The 18,562-nt window shown below is 32.3% G+C and overlaps 8 protein-coding genes and 1 pseudogene across 9 annotated transcripts, besides 2 other annotated features; 4 read left to right on the top strand and 5 right to left on the bottom strand.

Annotated features, from left to right (window-relative positions):
• Nucleotides 1-569: 569 nt before the first annotated feature.
• TVAGG3_0732880 (uncharacterized protein) lies at nt 570-1,355 on the top strand (the record flags this gene model as incomplete). The annotated part of the gene is made up of 1 exon (XM_001317978.1): nt 570-1,043. One exon carries the CDS (start codon nt 570-572, stop codon nt 1,041-1,043), a length of 474 nt encoding a protein of 157 aa, XP_001318013.1.
• Nucleotides 1,356-2,347: 992 nt separating this feature from the next.
• Nucleotides 2,348-4,210, top strand: TVAGG3_0732890 (uncharacterized protein; the record flags this gene model as incomplete). The annotated part of the gene is made up of 1 exon (XM_001317977.2): nt 2,355-3,932. The coding sequence occupies one exon, from the start codon at nt 2,355-2,357 to the stop codon at nt 3,930-3,932; it is 1,578 nt and encodes a 525-aa protein (XP_001318012.1).
• A 550-nt stretch (nt 4,211-4,760) lies between these two features.
• TVAGG3_0732910 (uncharacterized protein) lies at nt 4,761-5,045 on the bottom strand (the record flags this gene model as incomplete). The annotated part of the gene is made up of 1 exon (XM_001317976.1): nt 4,761-5,045. The coding sequence occupies one exon, from the start codon at nt 5,043-5,045 to the stop codon at nt 4,761-4,763; it is 285 nt and encodes a 94-aa protein (XP_001318011.1).
• Nucleotides 5,046-5,148: 103 nt separating this feature from the next.
• On the bottom strand, nt 5,149-7,953 carry TVAGG3_0732900 (putative phospholipid-transporting ATPase family; the record flags this gene model as incomplete). The annotated part of the gene is made up of 1 exon (XM_001317975.1): nt 5,149-7,953. One exon carries the CDS (start codon nt 7,951-7,953, stop codon nt 5,149-5,151), a length of 2,805 nt encoding a protein of 934 aa, XP_001318010.1.
• Nucleotides 7,954-10,396: 2,443 nt separating this feature from the next.
• Nucleotides 10,397-10,522: a mobile genetic element.
• Nucleotides 10,523-11,871: 1,349 nt separating this feature from the next.
• On the bottom strand, nt 11,872-13,164 carry TVAGG3_0732930 (glycosyltransferase family; the record flags this gene model as incomplete). Its single annotated transcript, XM_001317974.2, has 1 exon — nt 12,073-12,942. One exon carries the CDS (start codon nt 12,940-12,942, stop codon nt 12,073-12,075), a length of 870 nt encoding a protein of 289 aa, XP_001318009.1.
• Nucleotides 13,165-13,439: 275 nt separating this feature from the next.
• Nucleotides 13,440-14,519, bottom strand: TVAGG3_0732940 (uncharacterized protein; the record flags this gene model as incomplete). Its single annotated transcript, XM_001317973.1, has 1 exon — nt 13,440-14,519. One exon carries the CDS (start codon nt 14,517-14,519, stop codon nt 13,440-13,442), a length of 1,080 nt encoding a protein of 359 aa, XP_001318008.1.
• Nucleotides 14,520-16,111: 1,592 nt separating this feature from the next.
• TVAGG3_0732950 (uncharacterized protein) lies at nt 16,112-16,474 on the top strand (the record flags this gene model as incomplete). The annotated part of the gene is made up of 1 exon (XM_001317972.1): nt 16,112-16,474. The coding sequence occupies one exon, from the start codon at nt 16,112-16,114 to the stop codon at nt 16,472-16,474; it is 363 nt and encodes a 120-aa protein (XP_001318007.1).
• An 18-nt stretch (nt 16,475-16,492) lies between these two features.
• Nucleotides 16,493-16,735, top strand: TVAGG3_0732960 (serine threonine-protein phosphatase family; the record flags this gene model as incomplete). The annotated part of the gene is made up of 1 exon (XM_001317971.1): nt 16,493-16,735. The coding sequence occupies one exon, from the start codon at nt 16,493-16,495 to the stop codon at nt 16,733-16,735; it is 243 nt and encodes an 80-aa protein (XP_001318006.1).
• Nucleotides 16,736-16,737: 2 nt separating this feature from the next.
• TVAGG3_0732970 lies at nt 16,738-17,584 on the bottom strand (annotated as a pseudogene). The gene has a single exon. A coding segment is annotated over exon 1 (847 nt).
• Nucleotides 17,585-17,854: 270 nt separating this feature from the next.
• Nucleotides 17,855-18,562: part of a mobile genetic element that runs on past the window's edge.

An 18,562-nucleotide genomic window follows, 5' to 3' on the forward strand; every position in this document is an offset into this window, starting at 1 on the left:
AACTATTTCCTCCATTACAAATTGATCCCTGGAGAATTGTACTGTTGATTTTACCTTCGAAATAAGTAAATTGGCCATCTGTAGGAGTTTGACTTTCAAATGAACAGAATTTATCAATAATAATGTTATTTTTACTATAACCTTTAATATAAACTGTACCTGGACCTTCTGAAAAAACGTTTTCGCAAAGTAAAATCGAGTAAACATTTGTATATTCGAATTTAACTGCTCTATCTTGAAGATTGATAAACTTGCAGATGTATGCAAAGCATTTTTTTGCTGGAGCAGTGACTTTTTCAACTTCACCGGTAAAAACTTCGGAAGGAGGACTAATTCCATCATAATAAAGGTTCCAAATGCTATCTTGATTGGCATCTCTATGGGAATACCTTTTAAAGGCAATTAATTTGACTTAAACAATGAGTTTTTAGATTCATTGCAAAAGTAATAAAAAGTCGGGGGTTACACCATAAGTGAAATTCACTGAAACATTCATCAAATATTTATTATTTATGTTTTAGTTTTGTTAAATCAAAAGTTTAGAAGTTCAGAATTATTCATTTTTTATAATGTCTGGGAAATCTATTGTACGTGTTACATCTCATCGAGCTGATAATAACAAATTATATTATCGTATTCAATGTAATGATAATACATTTCTCTGGGTTACTCCAAACTCCATAAATGATGAAACAAATAAATTATTTGTAAGATACTTTTATAATGACGATCATGAACTCAAAGATATAGTAACTCAGACAGATCCCGTTGATGATGATTTATTTTTAAATCGAGAAGACAAAGATAAACCAGAATTAGTTGACATTTTTAATGACTTCCCTGAATTTGAAGAGCAAGAACATCATGCAACGAACTACATTGTTGTAAATTCTGTTACAAAACTTGATGAAAAGTCAGAATACATGTGTTATTATCATTATCTTGGTGAAACAACTATGATGTCATGCACTCTTACAAGAGCTAAGAATATATTCCCAAGGGAGCTTGCAACTTTTCTTCTAACACTTGCAATACGAAAATAACAAGTTATTGATCGAAAAAATGTAGTTTTGATACTACTTATTAATGTATTGTTGCATCCAAAAAGATATATAGGATGTTTTCTCTATTTTTTCAACGATTAATCTTTTCAAATATATCAAATACTATTTTTGGCCTTTACTATTTAAGTATTCGTATTTATTCTCTGTTTGAATTATTATTTCTAATAAAAACATATAATTTTTTGATTATATCAAAATTTATTTAAAAATTAATTAGAAAAACCACAACTATTTGTGACTTTTTGTTTCGATGACCCATGAAATTGCCTCCAATTCAATTCTAATTAGTTCTTGACTGAAATCATCTAGATATTGACGAATATGACCCTTAATTTCAATAATCTTATGCTTAGATGATAAGTTATGTATAAGTAAGTTGTACCATAGGAGTTTTGGAATCATATAACTTTTGAGAGGAAAATAATCGCTATCAAATATATGACGAAGAAAAATCAGCGTCCCGACTTGAATAAGCAGGAGTACTCACACGAGGACTTCCAATCAGTTATGGGATATCCTAAAATATATGTAGATGGTATGATTTAATTTCTAACAAACAGTAAAAAATAGAAAAGTTCAATGTCCAAATTGCGGATACGAAGGTCACACATACGATCAATGTACAGTCCCCACGCAAGAAAAGCTATTCGAAATGCTTGGACCCAGATTATTCGACACTTCTCCACATGCAATTCAAGAGAAAGAGTCAATGATAAGAAGTCAGGCTCTGCAAAAGAAGAACTGACTCTGACTCTCATATTAGATACTACTTGGTTATTATTTTTATCTGTTTTTTTAGAATCCACGTGATTCAAATTTTGTAAGTGCTTAAATATTACGAATTATACTGTAAGTCTGATAGACGCTAAGTTTTATTAGCGAAACATACTTTTTTGTATTGATTATTTCTGAAAAAAATTTAAAATTAATTTGTAACTTTTGTTAAATTTTCGTAAGCGATATATATATTTATTTGATGAAAATTGTTAGATTTTATAACCGAAGATATGAATGGGGACGTCAAATTTGATCATATCAACTTTATTTGAATGGATAGAAGTGATGCGTTTGAAATCTTCATAGTTTTCCTTTGGCAAATGGCTTGGTTGACTTTAGGAATGCAACATAGCAAATCTAAATGATGAGTTGAAAATCACAAAAGATTTTGTGATTCTGAAAGAGATTTTTGCATCATTGAGTAGATTCTAAGTTTGATCATTTGCTTAAATTAGCAATATTCATTTTCATTGCCGTTATTTTTGCGTTATAAAAATTTCGAGAGAGAAAAACATGTCGATTCATGAGCCCAGTGAAGCAGAATCGACTTTTCAAGGATCGAAACTAATAGACAATATATATTTTGTTGCAACTGCCAAGCAATTAGCACAAAATTCCAAACTTATCATTGATCCAAAAGCATATCGCAAACCAATAGATACAGAATCATATAACTTAGCACTGAAATTTATTTCTCAATACTTATCAAGCCATAAATTCAATTTAGCACTGGATGTTGCCAGTAAAGAATCAAATAATTCAGTAAAACTTATTACACAAAAAGCTTTTGTCAATAAAAGATTGAAATTAAGTACAGAAACATCCCCTGTAGTACAACTAATCAAAGCTAAAAATCCACCAAAAGAACCAAAACAAACAAAATCAAGAAGTATCCTGAAAATTGAAAGAGAATTAGTTCAATCATCTGATTCTGAACTTACAGAGCAAAGTATTGTAGCTGAGGCTATCGAAATGCAACAAGAAAATATCAAATCAAATCAAAGTTCAAAGCATCATAAAAGGAAATCAAAAAAGCGTGCATTAGAGAATGTTGATACAGGTGACACATTCACAGAAGAGAGTGAAGTCTTTGTTCTTCCTTTACATGATCCTGCTTATGGATTGCCAAAGGAACAGCAAAAGAAGATGGTCAAATCTAAGCAACCACAACCTAAGAATGTAGAATCTTCTAAGAATGGATCATCAAAGAGAACTAAAAGCAGAGTTCGTAAATCATCCAAGCATTCTTCAACAAATATTGGATCAGAATACTCTTATACATACGTTTATACGGAATCAGAGTCTACCCCATCCAAACAATCAGGAGTACAATTAAAATTACCAACTCCTCCGATTTCAGAGACATATGGAACTGGATCTTACTATTCCGGATATTCTTATACATACGGATCTGGAACTGGCTCATATTATAGTCAGAGCTATAGTAAAAACCCTTATTCTGCTTCATCTCCGTTATCTGTCAAATCATCAAACATTTCTTCATCGAAATCCTCGGTTTTACCTCCAAAAGAACCTTCTCTTAAGGTATATGAGCCTGGACTTCAAAGAGCTGAAGAAGGTTCTTTAGATTTTCTCCAAAGAACTGCAAAAGACAGTGACGAATCGAGTGATGACGATGATGGCAAGGAAGTTAAACTCAGTAAGTATTCAGCACCTGCTGTTGAAGGAATGAAAGCTGTAAAAGGAAATAATTTCTTTGACAAAAATGCAATCAAAGAAGCCCAAAAAGATCCACGTCTTAAGCCTTCCCAGATACAGAAAGCTAACTTCTCCGAGAAATCATGCGCTTCTCGTAAATCCGTCGCATCTGCTCACATTTCTGTTGCATCTGAGAAACCATTGATGCCAGAAGAGCCAGAAGGTAAGAAATCGAAGAAGTCTTCTACTGCTTCTAAGAAAGAGAAAGTTCCTGAGCCTCAACCGCAGCCAGAACCAGAAAAAGAAGAAATTGTTGAAGCTGAAGAAGAAGATGAAAAGGATGAGGAAGAGGAACAACATGAGGAAGATGAGGAGGAGGAAGAAGAAGAGGATGCTGGTGAAGAGGAAGAAGCAGCTGAAGGAGAAGAGTAAATCATCAGGAAAAATTATGTTTTAATAAATTATCTTTATTTTAAATGGTATGTTCTTTTTATGTGTATTGAAAATACTGCAAGGATCATGATTTTTATAAAAAAATTCAAAAATTTCTTTACAATTACAAAAGATAATATGAAATTATTCAAGTATTAGAAGTCTTTGCATGTAACTGATGCTCACTTCGCTGGTTTAATATGTTTTTATTTGCAAAAAAAAACCCCAAATTCTCAAAAATAAGGAAGATTATATTTGATTTTGACTGTCATTTTGTTTTATTTCAAATTTGGTAAAAATTAAAATCAGGCAGATGGAAGAGTAAATCCTTTATAAATCTATTTTCAAAGTATTTTTTGGATTACACTATTTTTCAAAGAGATACAGATCAGAATAAATTCTACTCTTGCTATTGAAGAGATTTAACTCAATGGAATTGACTAATAGAGTATACTTTAATATGATATTAAACCATGATGAACAATACTGTTGTAATTTAACTGACATTTAATGAAATTATGAGAATTATGATACACAATTCTATGTTCAATAACAACTGCTATATGTAATGCTATTTTATCTAATCCAAATGCCATTACAGCACGAGTATAAAAATCGCGCCAAATTTTATTTTTGAATGCAGATTTATCGAACACCAAATCATTACCATAGTGTTCAATGGATCAATAAACTATTTGTATTAAAATAAATTTATGGGGCAACCGGGAAAATTTTCCCCGTGATTCTTTCGTAAAAAAAGAAAACAGCTTTTTTTGATAATTTTTAATTGCATGATAAGTAAGTAAGACAATACAAAACTCAATTAAGTTATAGGCGTTGATGCAAGCCGAAATATTGCTCAGCATCGCCCATAGACTGGAAGTGAACAAGTTGACGGTTTGCTGGATATTTCTCCTCATAACAGACAGGGAATGCCATGTTTGCTGGAAGGACTTGTTGTGAGCGTGTATGAATTAATTGGCGGCTTTCGTGTGGTTGAGTGTATTCTTCTGCTTCTGGTTTGTACTGGCAAAGGTCAATTGATGACTCTGCCCATTGTATACATTCGTCGATTTTACCTAACTTGATGAAATTTCCGTATTTCTTCAACATTGCGCCATTCCAATGATGATAGAGTGACGAATCACTTCTTTTACTTCCGGAAAATCTTCGGTAAAGCTGCCAAAATGACCAAGGTATTTTGGGAGAAACGGTTTTACCACATGACAACAGAAATAATACTTAAACCGCCTTTTTCTTGTGTCTCCATGTAAACTTGAGGAACAGCCAATACATACCTTGCTGTCACGTCTTCTTCGAAGATACAGATAAACAGTAATTGAGGAACAGTTAATATAGTATTGTACATGGAAATATAAAGAGAATCTAAAGCGGATGTAGCACTAAAACCGTTAAAGAAACCGTAATAAATTTGTTGCAAGGCCATCATCGTGTTCTTATAGAATGTCAACAAAGTCAAAAGCGCGCATCTATTAGCACACCATCTACCGTGAACAAGCAATAGCTTTGCAAGATGTTTGAAAGAAGGAATTGAAAAATCACTTGACATAACAGCTTCAGATCCTTCTCTTCCTTCAACTCCTACACCAACATTTGCAGCACGTAGCATGTCAACATCATTTGATCCGTCGCCAATTGCTAATGCTCCTTTGGAAGGATGCATTGTCATGAACGCTCTGACGATGTTTCCTTTCTGTTGGGGTTCACAGCGAGCACAAACAACTGATACGCATTCTTCTGCATATGAATAAAATTCTTTGATGACATTTTCATCTGATGCCAAAATCTTGTTTAAATTACAACCATCGATAGCAACTAATGTCTTGTTTAAATCAAGATCTGCTAGTCTACTGTAATGGTTTTCGACATCATCCATAGTAATAACAACAATCTTTTGGCTTTTGTCGCAAAGACCACTTGTTTGCGCGATATTTAATGCTGTATCGAGTTTGTCGCCTGTTAACATCCATATTTTGATGTTCGCATGGCGCAATCTGTGTAATGTGATGCGGACATCGTCTTGTAGTTCATCGTCAACGCCTGAGAACCCGAAAACTTCTAATCCTTGCTCTGCATCATCAGCTAGTTCTTTTAATTGTTGCTGTCTGTTTTCTACAGATTCCATTGCTTCTTTGTACCTGTCGAATAAGTCTTTGTCTGTGGCATTGAGAGGGCAACGTGCGAATGTCAGTGTTCTTAAGCCTTTGTCACTGATTTGGTCAAGTGTTTTGACGAAATCTGGATGACATTCAGATCTTGGAAGAACTGTACTATCTGCGCCTTTCATGTACATCATAATAGTACTATCTTCGTCATCTTGCTTTTGTACAAGTACTGACATTCGCTTTCTTTTTGAGTTGAACTCAAAAATTACGGGTCTTTTGTAAACTGTCAGTTTTCCATTGATGATTACACTTACAGTTGTTGAAGTTGTGTTGTAAAGTATGTATCCGCACTCGCGCGCGAAGTGGATAAGTGCGATCTCATCGGGGGAAGCACTTTGGTACGAAATTAAATAAGGAAATTTCGATACAACTTCTGCGGAAGGTAAATCCAAGGGAAATTCGAAGTCAGGGAAGACCCTTCGGATTTCTGATAGCTTGTAGTACGTACTGTTCGACAAAGTTTGTATGCCATGACACAAAACTATTGTCAATAAGAAATCTCTGACATTTTCATCAGTTTCGTTGTGCTCTGTCATCCATCTTATACACTCCGGTGATACTGAAACAAGTCTTTCCGATGTAACTTGCTCCCATGAATTGATATCGTCTAATATTAATTTTGATGGCGGCTTTTTGTTCTGTTCTAAGCCAAATACAGCACTTTGGAATGCAACTGCTTTGAAAGTCATCTGATTTTTGGTGATTGTACCTGTTTTATCTGAAAAAATGTGAGTTACTCTTCCTATTGAGCAAACTAAGTCAGAATTTCGACAAAATGAGTTCTTTTCGCCATCCATCATCGTTTTATCATGTGTTATACTCTGAGAGAGGAAGAATCTGACAAGATCTAGTGTCGAATAAATTGATGATGGAATGACAATGTTCAAAATCAAAAGCCATGAAAATATCTGGTAGAAATAATTAATAAATGGTAATTCGTGGAGATCTAAGTACCCAGAATTAATATGCTGCCTTGTCCAGACGTAATTTCCAACTGTTAAGCCAATACAAATAATAGCTAGCGAAATTGAGAGAATAATGACCATTCTGTCAAGAAAAGTGTCAAGTTCTGTAAATTTGAAGTGTGGTTTTGCTGCATTTAAAATTGATTTCGTATCTTTGCCTGTATAAATGATAACACCAACTGCAAATGCAGTCTTTCGTAATATACAGCCACGAGGTACAAAGTAATTTAAGTCTATTGGCGTAGTTTGGTTTTTCGCGATAATTTTGCCGTTGAAGTCTGTTAAATCAGGTGTAGGCTTTGAAACATGTATTTCCATAGCGCACTTGTGGAGTTCGCCAGGTACGGATGCTTTAAACTTTAAATTTGTCTCTCCATCGAGAGCAGAAGTTTCAATTCTGCATCTTCCGTCTGTTGATTGCGAATATAACATCACGACATCTGCAGGAAATGTGCAATCATTTTCAATATATACCAATTGACCAACGTTTAAGTGTTGCCACTCTTCATCAACAACACTTCCGTCGCGATTAACAACTTTCGCTATACGCGTGTTAATAGTTTCATCTGCTTTGTGCTTTTTATAATCTTCAAATCCGTTTTTGATTGCTGTAATTGATAACATTAAAAGTATAGATAAAAAGCCAGTTACGGGATCTAGTTGTGATATTTGTGGAACTGCTTGGATGATAGCACAAAAAAGAAAGTATATATTTGCAAATCTGTGAAACTGTTCCCACAAATTTAAAAATATGAAGTTCCACCATGTATAACGACTCGTAATGATGATATTTTCGTATGGTTGTGGATTGGGATTCGGTGAATGTATCACTCTTGCGCCATCCCCGTCTTGCGCAAGAGGATTACTCATTGAATATCAATAAAATTTTTCAACAACAGAATTTACCGTAAACGAGAAAACTTCGAATTTATTGATTTTAGGATACCCTTACATTGCGTAGTTAGAAAGAGAATATGATATTGTCATGATTGTTAAAGTTTTAGGCTCCAGAAATGAATATACATCAAACTGAAACAATTGATAAATTGAATGAACTTTTGAGAGGTTCTCAAATAAAAAAAATTATCTAATTTTTTACAATATTACTATTATTTTATCCACATATGTATATATAGTAATTTGAGAAAACTTTTAGGAAAAAATAAGTTTAATAAAAATCTGAATTTTACTTGTTGTGGGATTGTTATTAATTGACACTCCAGACGTATTACTAATAGTTATGCGTATGCAATTAAAGTATTTCTGATGGACAAAATGTGAGATTTATATCAGATAATTCATTTCTACTATTAAGTTATTCATTTATGAGTTTGCACTTATTCGCACTAAATAAATAACTATTAAAAATTGTTTTAATTAATTGACACCATATAATAGAGTGAATTTTGTTTGATCAAACAACAATAGATGATAGATATAAAGCCAAGAAACTTGCTATTAATATGCTCTACTTGCTATTTCAATGTAAGTATGATATTTTCTAAATGTTTCGTTCAGATAACTTAGATATATTAGTCAAAATTTGAAATTTTAATAGCACATATATTAAAAATAATTATTATTCATAAAAGATTAATGAAATAGTAAAAAATCAATCAAATTATAAAAATACAACATTTAGAAGAATTCTTATTATCCTTCAAAAAGTCAGTATTTCTGCTGTAATTTTCTACAACATTGTAGTTATTGCACTTTGTCTATGGATTTGTATATATGTTATATATAAATTATATATCTAAACTGCCCATAAGTGCAATTTTTATATAAATTGTTTATTTCTTTAACAATTTCATATGAAATATGCTTTTTTAAGCGTATCAAAGCTGTGTTCTTAATGTGCATGGATATATCAAGAAAAATGTCGAAAAAAAAATGTGAATTCACAAATTCACTGAATTTTCACCGTTTTTTGAATTTTGCTACAGCACTAATATTAAATAATACTAAAATCTTCTGTCTTTGTAAAAGAATAAATTCTGACAAAAAGTGCTCGTTTAAATTTAATGATCATCTGTATGACTAAGTGGTAAAAAGTGTTTATGACCAAAAAAGGGTTACATGCTTAGTCTATTTTTCTGACAGGATACTCTAGATTTACATGATCTCTATTTCATATCTCCGTTTTTAGATTCTTCGACAGATTTTATGATAGAAAACCAAGATTAACAAATTTCTGGCATGTTAATGAAGAAATCTGCAGCTACCCTCAATATTATTTCAATAATCAGTATCGTTTCTCTTACAATTTATTTTTTTCTCAATAATTTAACAAGAAATAACAATACACACTTGGTTTTACGTATAAAAGCTAAGTGTCGAACTTAATCAACTTTACTTACTTAGCAAATGAATATTTTTGTGGTTGCGAGTTCTGAATGCTGAAGTTTTAGATTTCTCTATAAATGATATCATTGCACTTACAATGTTGTTCCAGTCTATCGCATAAATCATAGAAAATCCAAAAAAAAAAATAATATAAAGAAAATTCATGTCATGAAGTTCAAAAAATACCGTGTAACATTAAAATTTGTTATGCATAATACATTTTAGCTATTATTGATTTTTTTTAATTTTCGAGAAATTGAATAGTGAGTCCGATAGAGAAATTTTTAAAAATCCTAGTGCCTCATAGAAGTAATTTCCCTCGTCTCCCATACTTCCAAATGTATGCATATGACATAAACTTTTATGCATTACACAAATGGCCAATAATATCTATAGAGTAAAAAATTAGAAATTTAATTTTTTTATATGATAGTTATATTTCAGATTTGCGAGCGTAACTTTTTTCTCCATGGCATACTTGTTTTAAGAGCAAATGATCAAAATCGTCCTTCAATTATTGAAGGAGCTGATATCTTTTGAAAATTGAATTGAAAGGGTATTCAATTTTCAAATTTCCTCTCAATTTTGGAAACATATCAACTCTATGAATTAACAATTATGTGCCTTCACAGTTTATCAGTCATATAAGGTGCTTATAAAGAAAAAAGTTACGCTCGCAAAATATGTTTTTATATAGATTTCACATAAAATAATTATGTAATTTCTAAAAAGAATATTTTTGTTCTTGAATATTAAAGTGTATTGTAGTTTAAAAAGTTTTAAATATGTTGCTAAAATTTCAGGTTTATAGCTCATGTCTAGCATGACTTCTTCGTATGCGCAAAAAATCTGACACGTAAGGGTATCCTTTATATTTTATTAATCAATTTCTCTAACCTTGGTTTGAATTACGATCAAATTTGAATGGTGAGATTATTGTAAATTTCGATCCTAAATTCGTTCTTTTTTAAGGCTGCAATTACGCCCATCTGACATTAATTCAAATTTTTGACAACCGGTGTGAAGCGATATTGAAAATTAGCCTTAAACACTTGAATTGAATGCCCGTCATATGGGCGTAAGTGCACCCTTAAGAAAATTTCGGTTCAGATATATATAATTGGTCCTGGAAATGTTAAAGGACGAATTTATTCAAGTGTTTAAGATTTGTAACACCGAAAACAAATATAGAATTGTTAAGATATATGGTTCCAGGACCTTTGTTGAAAACGTTTTCGATAAGTAAAAATGAAAAATCTGAAATAGATTCGAATTTGATGACTCGATCTTGTATATTTGTGAATGTACATATGTATGTGAAGCATTTGTTTTCGGTTGCTGTGACGTTCTGGTTTTCACCTTGAATAACTTTAGAAGGAGGGCTAATTCCTGCATAATAATGAAGCCAAACACTATTAGGATCTTCTTCACGATGAAATTTTGTTCTTTCGACAATACATTTAATATTTCCAATGGACCCATAGATTCATTACGACTTGAAATTTTTTTTTGTGATGATGTTACTACATAAACTATATTTATAAGAAAGAGTTATCCTATTTATACCCCTACTTCAAAACGCGTTTATATGCTGAAACTGTCAATGCAGAAATTCTTATAGTGCATGGTACAAATATAAATGCAAAAGAAAGTAAAAATAGAACTCCTCTACATTTTGCATGTATTACAAATTATATTGATATTGTTGAAATTCTTGTCTCAAATCAAGCAATGATAAACGCAAGAGATCAAGATGGGCAAACAGCTCTCCATTTTGCATCATCGAAAAATCATTCTGAAATCGTATACACGGTGCTGATATCAATGCAAAAGAAAATAAATACGGAGATACAGCACTTCATTATGCAGCTATTAACAACAGTATAAAAACAACTGAGATTCTTATTTCTCACGGTGCCAATATCAATGCAAAAGAAAATAGTTGTCGAACTGCGCTTCATCTCGCTGCACGAAAGAATAAGAAAGGAATGACTGACTTTATCATATCTCACTATGCTAACGTCAACATAAAAGATAAGAAAGGGAAATCTGCTATTTTTTACGTAAAGAGGATAAAAGAAAAATTCACTGATTATGATGACTTTTTCGATTGAATTTAACATGAAGTTATAGCTTCTTCAGGTAAAAGAATAAAGACGATTTCCAATTCTATAATTTAATTTTTCATATGATTTTAAATGTTTGTGAATCTGAGAAACTTTATGGAAGTTCTAGCATGTACAATGTATGGTTGTGGTTTGAATTCAGCGAAAATATCGCACTCGAATTATTCTATATTTTTCTAAGGTAAGACGTTACCTATTTGATGGGGAAAAGTTATTATAAATCATTATATCCTGCATTATATAGTCACTAAACTGGTAATAAAATATAAACATTTTTTGATTTTGTAAGAATACATCAGAATTGGTAATTGAATACTAATTGCTTAATTAGAATTTCTGATATATGATCTCAAGTGGCATTGAAAATTTTACACATAAATAGAAATACAACAACAAAAACACTATTTTTATACATAATAAGAATAATTAAAATTATCTTGGTATTTTCTTCTCTTCTAAGCATTTGAGACATCGTTTAATATGATTAACAGCTAATTTTAGATCTAAATTGTTGATATTAATATCCGCCAATTCCATTATACATTAAACAAAAAATATCTCCAGAAATTATAGCAGCTGATGTAGGAGCATCTGCGCAATAACAAGAAGCAACAACAATTACTGTCAAAGGATGCATTAAATAGCATTTAAATACATTAGATCCTACTGGGCAAAACCAAAACTTTACAGATGCCCAAACTTTTGAAGCTTCAGCTAAATTGTAGATATCTTCTTGATATTCCCATTTTATTTTTGGAATCATTAGTTTAGTCAAATCCATGATTTCTTCTAAATTATGAATACATCTCGGTTTATCTTCTGGCCTGTTTGTGAATATATATCGCTTTGGTTTTATTTTCCTGAGTTCGAATTTATCAAGGAAATATTCATGCAATCTTTTTCCATGGATACCGAAAAAGTTTATGAAAGGTACTGGATTTGTAATAGTACTGCAAATATCGCATGATACAAATGATTTGTTTTCAAATCTTATCACTCTATTCTGGGGAATATTAAATAATTCTAATATAATATCAAAAACTGGAGGAAATCCATTATAAATAAAATAAGCGTTTTTTGTAAGTTCTTTTGGAACATAACTAATAAAATATAATAAAGGTGTCGCTAAATCTTCTAAGCAATGACCAAAATTAGTATTAACTTCTCCATATCCAATAGCAAAAATGTGTGGATAGTGTCCAATGACACTAAAATTACCTAGATCAAGTCGATCTTCACTATCTATTTTGCGCCAAAAATAAGAATTATCTCTAGTTACGACTGTGCCGACATGATTTACATAACAGTTATATATTTGAATCAAATTATTCATAGGACTCATTAAATCAACATTAACTTTCTTGGTTTCATTAAGATCATTCCACATATTATAAAAAGGAGTATTTATAATATGATTGTAGGATCCATTAATTGTTATATTAATAAATATATCTCGATGATCCCGAATGATAGTAAATGGACTACTGATTTCGGATTTAAATGCAAAAATGTCTATATAATTTAAAACAAGTTGAATCTTATCATGACTGACGAAACTTGGGAACAAGCGAACTAGTAGGCAAAAAAGAAGAAGACTGATGCTGCGATTTCTTCGATGGTTTATTTTAAAATTAAAAAAGTGACCAAAATTTCACAGTCACAAATTCCATATATAGCATTGTTGAGTTTGTTTTTTATATAAAATTGACATTTTCCCTAAATAAAAATATTTCAATGAAATTTCTTTGAGTAATCTGATATACTATCAATCGCTATGGATTGCATTTCACTGGAAGCTAACAGTTATATAAGTTTATCCATTTAAAAAAACAAAAACTATAAAAAATATGATTTTATTTTCAAACAAAAAATTAAACAAAAAATCTAGTTAGATGGAGTACCAAGGTAGCGTGATGGAATGTCTTCAAAGCCGGGTGGATTGTTCTTGTACCAACGATAGAACTTCCATTCAAGACCAACAAACTGGTCTCGGATAGCACAACCTGAATTCATAACAATACGAATGTTGTAGTTACCTTTATTATACATCTTCTTCTCTGTTGTGAGAACTTCGATGTCATCTTCTCGACATTCATATTTATCGCTCAATTCTCCACCAACAAGTTCATTGTTGATGTATAATTGTGCACCAAGTGATGATGACAGTCTGAACTCTAAATATGTGTTTTGTGGAACGTAAAGAATTGTATTAAGTTCAATTGTTGAATATGATTCTGAAAAGTGAAGATCCTCAAAGTTTGGATAAATATGTAATGCGTCAACTCTTGAAGTGTTATAATATGATGTGAATTGGACGCCTCTGTGGCCTTCTGGGAAATGAAATTTCGAAGTATCTTCACAAAAGATGTTAGAATCAAAGCGTTTGCAAGTGCAACCAATTCCATCTGATGTCCTTCCGTAATCTGGTTCGCCATTACCATTACAATCGGCATCATTTTGTAATTCACATGTATCTGTGTAATATCCTGGCAAACAGTCTTGTGTCTCACAGTCTATTAGTGTGGCAACATTATTATCAAGACGTTGGTCGTTAAGATTTGAATAGAGTCCTTCAGCAACACATTTACGATAAGTTCCAATTAGGAGAGGGTAGCATCTGTTTGCATATAGGTATCGATCTGTAATTGTATAATATTGATCTCCTACAAGACAAAAATCACCTTCTTGCTTAAATTCTTGTTCGTCGTTGAATCTTGCGTATAAGCATGGTTTGCCTCTGCTCTCAATCTTATATTTGCCTGATGTCTTTGGACAAAAAGATCCTGATACCCAATGTAAGTCATAAGTACTATATGCTGAATATTCATATTTAGTCAAATTACCTTTTTGAATTACTTGGTCCTCAAAGTATTTTTCTTGCCAAAGATATTTGAGCTGTCCGATCACTCCATTGCTCTTATAAGAGCATTTATTGGTTAGATACTCGCTAATGAAAAAAAGCATCAGAAAAAATTAGCAAATATGATGCGATTTAGCGTCATACTTTTGAAAACGTTTCTTACATTTCTTTTATCAAATCTTTATTGGGTTTGTGATTCTTATTTACTCCTCAAATAAGATTTGTTTTGCTGTTTCTTGTCGGGTATTAGCCTTATTTTGGACTCCGACTATCCAAACATCTTTTCAGATCTTTGAATTCTTACCACAGTTCTTGGTTATCTACAAGCCACACTTTGAGTGATGCTTTTTCTATATTTCATTTCATCAATTAAGATTAAAAAATATATGAATTGTTGAAAATGAGCTTTCTAATTATTTTGAAACCAGATATGGTATCAAATCTTTTGTATATTATCAGGTATAAAAAAAAAAAAAAAAAAAAGGGATTGGGGCTTCCAGGGCTGCGCCCCTCTAGCCCCCTGAAGATGTTTAGTATAACACCAGGTCCCTCGGTCCCTCGGTTAAACGAACTTCTCTGAAAAAATGAGACAACATGACATTTTGACAACAGTCCAGGAAGTCTTAACAAGATAGGATGGTTATTTTACAAAACCGACAAGACCTTAACCGAGTAGTTTTCATGTTTTGTCACTTTTCTGTCACTTTTCAGGGAAAAAACATTTTTATTGTATATAAAATGAATTTTACAAAACCACCGTTACCCTTCTTTGGAAATAAGAGTAGATGTAAAGATATTCTATTGAGAGAACTTAAGAAACTACCGAATGGTCTAACATTTGTAGATTTGTTCGGTGGAAGTTTCTATATATCTCATTTGTGCCATACTGTATTTCCTGACTCAAAGATTATATGCAATGACTTCGACAACTATATGAACCGTCTCAAACATATACCAGACACAAACAAAATATTGAGTGAGTTGAAAGAAAAGATACCTATAGGTAAGATGGAACGTATACCATTAGATAAGAAAAATACTGTCAGAGAGGTTTTGAAAAAAGCAGAGTATATTGACTGGGATAGTATATCTTCTAGACTATTGTATAGTGGTTCTATAAGAGTTCATGACATTGAAACACTTATGTCAAACGTTTTATATCTTAACTATACAAATGTTTTCAAAGAGGACATAGAAAAATATATTGAGGGTATAGAGTTTGTGAGATGTCGTTGGACAGAGTTGTATGAAAAATATAAAAACAAGGAAAATGTTTTCTTTATAGTGGACCCGCCGTTCTATAACACATATGATTTTCAATACCAAGTAGACTGGACTTTGAGAGACTCTTTAGAAACTTTAGACGTTTTACATAACCATCCATGCTTTTACTTTACATCCGATAAAAGTGGTTTGGAAACCGTTATGAGATGGTTAGAGGACATACATGACTATGAGTTTAGATACGATAAGATAGAATATGAGAGAGGTCCTATAAACCGGAAAAAGTGTCACAACAAAGAAATTTTACTAGTAACTAAATGTGGTTTGAAATAGGACTACTTGTTTTAGGTTTTTTCCATTGTGTCATTTACTTATTTGACGTGGCAGAAAGGTACAGAGAATATGAAGATGAACCAATGCCTGCAAATGTCCAGTATATGTACTCGTAAGAGATATTTTTATCTAATATTAAATGGACGCACAGAACTTAGCAAATGCACAGCAACCTGGACAACCAAACCCAGAAAATATTCCAAATGAAGTTAGAATACAAACTGCAATGGCAAACTATGGTCAAGTGCCAACAGATGTACAAATGCAAACTGCCATGTCAAATGACGCTGCGTTAGGTTTGCCACCATGGTATGCAAATATGAGATGGAAAGAGTTTTATACAAACCCCGAAGTGGGATATAAACAACTCTATGCAGATGACGCGAACACAGGAGTTGACCCAGAGTATGTTTTCTACCAGAGGAGAAATAGAATGTATGAGCTCCAGTTAAAGAATGCTATGGAACTCAACAGGAAACGTAAGAGACTAGGCGGACATTAGATTTTTACATATAGTAAAATGGGTTTCTTCAGTAGTATTGGAAACTTCTTTCGAAATGTTGGAAGAGGTATATGGAATGGAATAAAATCTGTCGGAAGAGGAGTATGGAACGGAGTCAAAAATATTGGTAAAAGAGTAGGTCAGTTCGTTGGTATTATACCTAAAGACCCTGAACCAGAAGAACAAGCTCCTGTTATACAACAGCCTGAACCTGCACCACAGTCTAGTTGGCAACCAAATCCAACACCTCAACCGTATTAAAATTATATTTTTACCGTTCGATAGTAGTTGTATATGAAACTAAGTTCTAAGTAAAACGCATGGTATAATGGAACTATTCTCTTTCTTCCATCTGTTGTAAACCATACTTGAAAGTCTGAAATACTTCCACTCGGTGGTTCATATAGCTTTGTAGGTTTTTCGTAAAAGTCATTTGCCAAGCATAAAAAAGAGTTTTGTGCACCAGAAAATGAAGCATGAACGATAATAGCATCTGAGTCGAAAACATTTTCATATGTTCCATTAGGGTTTTCGACTTCATAAAAGTTCGGGTGTACTGGATATTCTGCAGGCTGATTTAACATCCTCAAAATCTATACCATGCCAAGTGTTATATTTTTGTAGAAATATAAACGTCTTCTCCAAGGTCTTCTATTCTATTGATTTTAACAGTTGCATTTTTCCTGTCATATAAAATATCGAGATGGTACTCTCTTCGTCAATGTTGTACTGTTTTGCATATTCGAGATAGATATCGTTTATTTTTTCTTGAAAAGCTTGAAGAGTTGTTTCTAAGTTTACAAGCAAACTAACTTGTAAAAGTTTTCCCTGTTCAAATTTCTCATACGTACGTTTTTCTTTGTTATAGTATCGAATTTCAAAAGCGACCGTAAATGGGAAACCATGTATGGCTTCTGAAATGAATTTCATTCTACGAAAGCCAATAGCTTTTGTGACGGATGGGTCTCTTAACCATCTTAACGGGTAGTCAAAACGATAGCCTTCATGCTTTACGGTCTCTGTCTCAAACTTTTGACCGACGTTAGTAAAAAGTTCATCTAATGGTTTAGTTGTAGCAACTCTTGAATTTTCTGTTTCTATTGAAAGCATATTTTATCTAGAATAAAAATGTCGAAAGAAACAGCGTCTATGAGAGAAATACAACACAACCGACAACTCATTATGCAAGCTCTAAATAAGAACACAACAAACTTTTCAAACTATTCTAAGATATCTGAGTCATTGAAAGAAGGAAACTTAAAACTGACGATAAACCCATTGACAGACGAGTTTCTGTTTCAAGACAGTAAGAACCATACTGTTTGTATAAATCCAACAAAAAGAACTTTAAACGAGAAACCTATAGATGAACTTCTTTTGAAAGCAGATATTGACAACAAAGCTGACAAAGAGTATGTTGACGATGAGTTAGCATATCTGGCTAGTGGGTTAGTGAAGAAGGCAGATAAGGAATATGTGGATGAAAAAGATGAAAAAATTAAAGAAATGGTTGAATGGTACCATGAACGGACATCGAAGATTTTAGAAGGTAAAGCCAATACAGGGTGGGTTTCAGGATGTTTAGACCTTAAAGCGGATAAGAACCATACACATACCATTGCAAATATTACAAACTTACAAGAAACCTTAAACAGGAAAAGTGACGTTGGACATACACATACCATTGCAAATATTACAAACTTACAAGAAACCTTAAACAGGAAAAGTGACGTTGGACATACACATACCTTCTTCTCAAATGTTGGTATAGAAAGTATTTTAGGAACGATTGAAGAAACTGGTGGGGTGGATTATATTTTAAACCTCCTAACTTTCCAGAAGGTTTAACATCGGATAAAGACATTAGATGTAGAAATGTCTATGTCATGGAGGATGAAAACAAAGTTAAATTCACTGCTCAAGATTTATATGATAAAAAAGCTGACAAAACAGAGCTTCAAACGTTAAAGACAGAAATACTTCAAACACTATATCCTATAGGTTCTATTTACACGTCAATGAACTCTACCAGACCAGAAGTAGTACTTGGTTTTGGAACTTGGACTCAAATAGTCGACAGGTTTTTGT

This window comes from Trichomonas vaginalis, chromosome III (genome assembly GCF_026262505.1).
Source record: "Trichomonas vaginalis G3 chromosome III, whole genome shotgun sequence".
Classification (NCBI taxonomy): Eukaryota; Parabasalia; order Trichomonadida; family Trichomonadidae; genus Trichomonas; species Trichomonas vaginalis.